General features: G+C 37.7%; 1 protein-coding gene across 2 annotated transcripts in view; it reads right to left on the reverse strand.

Annotated features, from left to right (window-relative positions):
• The window catches only part of anapc5 (anaphase promoting complex subunit 5), a 37,825-nt gene extending 31,802 nt beyond the window's left edge, over positions 1–6,023 (reverse strand). Inside the window, exons 1-4 of one of the 2 annotated variants that reach the window (XM_059988190.1) lie at positions 5,535–6,023; positions 5,370–5,449; positions 3,424–3,533; positions 2,070–2,274 (exon numbers count right to left, since the gene is read on the reverse strand). In XM_059988190.1, coding sequence (XP_059844173.1) covers positions 2,070–2,274; positions 3,424–3,533; positions 5,370–5,449; positions 5,535–5,750 — 611 coding nt within the window. In that variant the 5' untranslated portion in view covers positions 5,751–6,023. The remainder of the gene's footprint in view (positions 1–2,069; positions 2,275–3,423; positions 3,534–5,369; positions 5,450–5,534) is intronic. The other variant, XM_059988191.1, reaches the window with a different exon arrangement.
• Positions 6,024–6,140: the final 117 nt, after the last annotated feature.

Below are 6,140 nucleotides of genomic sequence, written 5' to 3' on the forward strand. Positions count from 1 at the left end.
TACGTGCCTCCAAGTACCCTGAAACCAAATCCTTAATAATTGACTCCATCTTCTTTCCAACCACTGAAATCAGGCTATCTGGCCTATAATTTCCTTTCTTCTGCTTCCCTCCCTTCTTAAAGAGTGGAGTGACATTTGCAATTTTCCATTCCTCTGGAACCATTCCAGAATCTAGTGATTCTTAAAGGATCATTACTAATGCCTCCACAATCACATCTACTACAGTACCCCTTTCCAAAACCTGGGGTGTAGTCCATCTGGTCCAGGTGAGACATTTATCATCCCAAGCACCTTCTCTTTAGAGATAGCAATGACACTCACTTCTGCCCCGACACTCTCATATTTTGGCATTCTGCTGTTATCTTCCACAGTGAAGACAGAGACGCAAAATATTCATTTAGTTCTTCATTTCTTTGCCCCTATTACTACCTCTCCAGCTTCATTTTCCAGTGGTTCAATATCCACTTTCATTTCTTTTAATCTTTATATATCTGAAAAAAACTTTTTGTATCCTCTTTGATATTATTGACTAGCTTACCTTCATATTTCATCTTCTCTCTCTTTATTGCTGTTTTAGTTGCCTTTTATTGGTTTTTAAAAGCTTCCCATGGTTCCTCTAGCTTCCCCCTAAATTTTGCTATATTTAGCAAAATCTTTTGTTTTTATGCTGTCTTTGACTTCCTTTGTCAGCCACAGTTGCCTCATCCTCCCTTTAGACTACATCTTCATATTTGGAATACAACTTTCCTGCACCTTCTGCATTGCCCACAGAAACTCCAGCCATTGTTCTTCCATCATCCCTACTAGTCTCCCCTTCCAATGAAATTTGATAAATCCAATTTTAGCTTCTCCTTCTCAAATTGCATAGTGAATTCTAACATATTATGATCACTGCCTCCTAAGAGATCCTTTACCATAAGCTCCCCTGGAGGGCTCAACTACAAGCTGCTCTAAAAAGCTATCTCGTATGTATTTTACAAATTCCCTCTCCTGGGATCCAGCGCCAACCTGATTTTCCCAATCTACCTGCAATCTACATCCCTCAAGACTATCGCAACATTGCCCATTATACAAGCCTTTTGTATCTCCCGTTGCAATCTGTAGACCACATTCTGGCTACTGTTCAGAGGCCTATATATAACTCCCATCAGGGTCTTTTTACCCTTGCAGTTTCTTAATTCTACCCAGAAGGACTCTGATTCTATGTCACCTTTGTCTAAGGATTCAATTTTACTTTTTTTTAAAATCAGCACAGCCATCCCAATCCCTCTGCCTACTTGTCTATCCTATTTCTAAAGTCTATTTTAATTAAATCTTGACTTAGCAGCCAGTCTAGAAACATTCCATACAAAGTTGCAAATGAGCTAATCAGCAAGATGCAGATATTTGACCTCAAAGCAAAATTTGAACCGCAATTAGTTAATAAAATGTTCCAAGTAACTAAATTATGTGATAATCATAGCACTAAGTTCAAATAGACTGAATGAGAACTATGGTATTTGGCCAGGCGGAATGATTTATAATTATATTTTATTGACTTTAAAATCATTCTGCAGGGCTTATCAAATACTGCTTCTAAATTGTAAAGTACAAGATCTTAAGTCAAGTCGGTTTGAAGTAGTTCTTTTCATTACAAACCAGGAGGAAAATTGTACCTCTGGGCACCTGAGGTCATTGACAATAGGTGAAAAAACAGTAGCATGTTTTCAAATACTGTTCCAAATTCCATGGATAGAAATCAGGAGGCAGAACAACCAAAAAAGTTCAGCAATAAAATTCTGTCTTAATAACCAGATGCCAATGATTTTATTCTAGCTAAGGTACTTTTTGATCTGTTAGATCCTCTTGAATAGCCTTTTTTTCCAAAAAACAATCAACCCCCATGGCAAAAATCCCTTATCCCAAGGACCAATCAAATCAACCTTCACTGCTGCCTGCTAAATGGATTGCAAAAATCCGAACTGCTTTAACCACGTACTGACAAAAAAATTCTTCAAGAATGCTTTGCTTAACAAAAAAAGTTCCCTTCCAAAGTTTAATTCTATTTAATTGATTGCAAATAATGTTACCTTAATGGAAATTCTAATTCCTCTTTTTCCATTTTTCTTTCAAGATCTAATGATGTTAATTCCATATCTGTATCTTCTGTTTCCGCACATCTTGGTGACATCTTTTCATAGCTTTGATAATATTGTTGTAAAGCAGTGTAAAGCTTATAAACCTGACTGAAGGACAGTTTGTTGTAGGCTAGGATCATGTGCCGTAAGAACAGACCTGCAGAAATGTTAAAAGCTAGTTAGCCACTGAGAAGAGCCTATTTTCAAACTGTGGCCTTGCACACAGTCTAATTAGTATGGAATATATTTTAGAATTATGTAATAATATTTCTGGCTCCACATTGTAAAGTTATGAGTTCACATTTCAGTCTAGATGTTCATTACAAAATTCTTTTGTAACTGACAAAACATCATAGCAAATTCTTAAGATTCACAAGCTCTGGTTGGGAAAAGAAAATCTCATTTTATGCATAAATAATTACCCTTTCCCAAAGACTCTAATAATAATTTGTAGATTTTCCACTGGAAGAGACAAACACACTTATTCTGAAGCCCCCTTAAGAACTTCATATGATCACTTCATTTTCCAAACTCCAGAGAACAAAGGTTTTTTGTAATCAGTTCTCCACAATAAAAACAATTCCCTCAGCCTAAGAATTAATCCTGTAAAAAACATTGTCCCATTATCTTTAAGAATGTTTTCACTTCTTTCCTTAAGAATTGCCCTAGTGAATCTATTACAATTGAGAGCACAACAGAATGGGATAAATTGTATGTCACCAAATGTGGTGGAAAAGTATGTAAATTGTTTCCTGAATGAGAACTTTATTTCACTTATCTGTCCTTATCCCTCATCAAATCAAGAATCCCCCCCATGAACTGGACAGAAGGAATCTACAGTCAAACCAAACCAAAGTAAACCAAAAAAAAAAGGTTGACCAAACAAAATATCATGTTCCAATTACACTGTAATTTAACTTTTGTCACAAATCTGGTACGAGATATGCACCAAGAAACAGCGGATCCATCATAGGGAATGTTTTTCAGACAGGCAAAATTCATTGGCTTGTTTTGCAAGTGGAAACATACAGGTACATAAAGTGAATGGAGGACATTAAACATAGTGGCTCAGTGAACAGAAGTATTTCTTTTAACAAAAGGATGACCAATACCAGGCTGAAGATTGCAAACAGATGTTTGCAAACTCATCAACCCATAATTTCACTCCACAATGGCAAATAAACACAGGTACTCAAATTATGTGGTATTCTCCAACTGCAAATTACACAATCAAAAATCTCGACCACATTAACACTGGTGACTATAGAGTTAAGAAATACTTCAACCAACTTTCAAAAATTTATACCTATGACACTTGTCTTGTGAACTGCTGGTTCTGTACCATTAAAAACATGCTGTAGGGAAAAAAAGAAGTTCTCCATGTCTTTCAACTCTCCTTCAGCCATCAACTTCACTCTGAGAAGGGCAAATTGTGAAAGTGTTACTGAATTGCATTTAGCAATGAAAAGATCAATCTACATTTTTCAATAAATTTATTTTTAGTAGTTTTTAAAAATAAATATTGCAATTTCCTGCACTTGATTCTAATTTGAAGATGATCCTAATATGGCTGTTTTTAAGAAATATATTTGAGATGGTTAACCTGAAATGTATTTTTAATCACATGACCACCTTATTAGCTTTTTAAAAATTAGTTTAACGAATACAGGCATCATTGATAAGGTTAAAATTTATTTTCTATCCTAATAACCCCAGTGGTTTGGATGAGTCATTATCTTGAACCACTGCTGTCCACATGGTCCAAGTATTGCAGTTGAGAAAGGATTCCAAGCTACAAATCCAATGAAAGAACAATATTTCCCATTTAGGACATGGTACAACCTCCTTATGATATAGGAGGCTGCAATTTCAGCTTACTGAGTCTCTCGTGGCTTACGGAACAATTCTATTCCCTAGTTTTCCCAGTAACCCATTCTTATATTTTCCCATAAATGTCTCCCAGATTCTAACACCCACTTACACACTATAGGCAATTTACAATGTCCAATTAACTGATGCATATCTTTGGCACGCAGCGAAAAAAACCTGAGCATCCTTCTGCATTTTTCACTGTTTCAGGTTGGTAGCCTAGCTTGAAGCCAAAAGTGGACCAGGTCACATTCAGGGCAATGAGGTGACAGTTTGCAATGGAATGCAGTTTTGGTGCAATCATAAGTTTTGCAATTCTGGGCTATCCAGGCTTGATCTTCTATTTTTTTTCCCTAGAATATCTCACTTAATATATTGGAAGTGTTACAAACCTCATCTTTACCTACTCTACACTATGATCAGTGGTGGATAGTTGACAAAAGCTGCCTCTGTTTCACTCTCCACTGATACTACCCAACCTCCAGCTTTTTGTTTCTATTACACACTATATCGTACTTTTGTCAATGTTTGTTCCAAATATCCAACGTGTACAAGTAATAATTTATTGGGTGTAGGAAGGTACTATGGGACACTTGCAAGTCATTACCTTGTCCTTTTGACCTCATTTCTTGAGATTTCAAAGATTCAGGAACAAACACTGAGAACTCCTAGGGTAACAATACCTATCACAGCACCTCTTACACAGCATTTTTGAAAAACACAGATTCAATTCATTGACCGGCTCACTGATGGAAAGGGTGAGCAGTTTCGAGTTCCTGGATGTTAACATTTCAATCCTAGGTCCACAATACAGATGCAATCATGAAGCTCTACTTTGTTAGGAGTTTGGAGGACATTTGGTATGTCACCAAAGAGTCTAGCAAATTTCTAGAGATCTGCAATGGAGGGCATTCTGAATGGCTGCATCATCATCTGACATGGAGGCTCCAATGTGCAGGATTGCAAGAGATTTCAGAGGGTTGTAGACTTAGCCATCTTGATCATGGACACATGCCTACTAGAGGACATCTTCAAAAAGTGGGGTTGCAAGAAGGCAGCATGAATGATCCTCAACATCCAGGGTGTGCCTTCTTCTCATTGCTACCATCAGGGAAGAGGCATGAGAGCCCGAAGACCCACATTTTCCCTGCCATCAGATCTCTGAATGGCGAATGGACATTACCTTGTTATTCTGCTTTGCTCTGTTTTTATTGTATGTATAATTTATTATGCCTGCACTACAGCCAGAAAACATCAAATTTCACGACATATGTCTGTAACAATAAATAAACTTGTTCTGATCTGGCTTTTTCTACAATTTATTGTTCAATACATCTAAGATATTCCACAACTCTGTAATACTTCATGCATTTGCACATTTACCTTGTACTGACGGAACTTGCTAATTTAGGGCAACATGCTCCAATAGTCTTCAACAACTGAAATAATGTCATATCTGGACCCTAAATCGAAAGTACAGACATGCACATATTTAATAAATTAATAAAACCGACTGGAAATTAATTCATAACCAAGAGGTACCCTCACCTGCAGCAACGGTAAATTTAACTTGTTCATTTGGAGACGTCTCGTTTCAACCTCAGGTGTTCCTTGTCCCTTACAAGTGGCCATTTCGTGCAACAAAATTAGGATTGAGATTTTGTGAGGGGTAACCCAGTCTTTGATTCCAAAAATGTTTGCGTGAACCACGCCGTTTGCCATCATAGGATTAAAAAACATACTCTCGTGAACGCTGGCCATCATAAAAGATGGAACTAAATACCGGAGCGAGAACAGAGAACGATTAGGTCAAATTCAAGTTGTCCAGCGCCGCACTAGGCCTCATGAAAGATGTACGCACAGATAAGAGCTTCGATTTCTTAAAGGCATTTCCCATTAATAAACTGGCAACATCCGTTATGAAACTTGGATGTATATCAGCCGTAAACTGGCATATGTTATCAGGCGTTTTGCAAAAGTGCCGGACACGAACAAATCTGCCGCTCCACAAGGTAATCGCCACCCATCAGCGGCAGGCTTACTAATCAACGCGCGATCGCATGACAGCTCGATTCGCTCGATCATCGACTCCAATGGCTAAACCCGGTCTGCCGCAGACGTCGCACAGAGTACGCATGCGCATTGAAAGGGGGA

The sequence above is a fragment of the Hypanus sabinus genome, chromosome 13 (assembly GCF_030144855.1).
Source record: "Hypanus sabinus isolate sHypSab1 chromosome 13, sHypSab1.hap1, whole genome shotgun sequence".
Classification (NCBI taxonomy): Eukaryota; Metazoa; Chordata; class Chondrichthyes; order Myliobatiformes; family Dasyatidae; genus Hypanus; species Hypanus sabinus.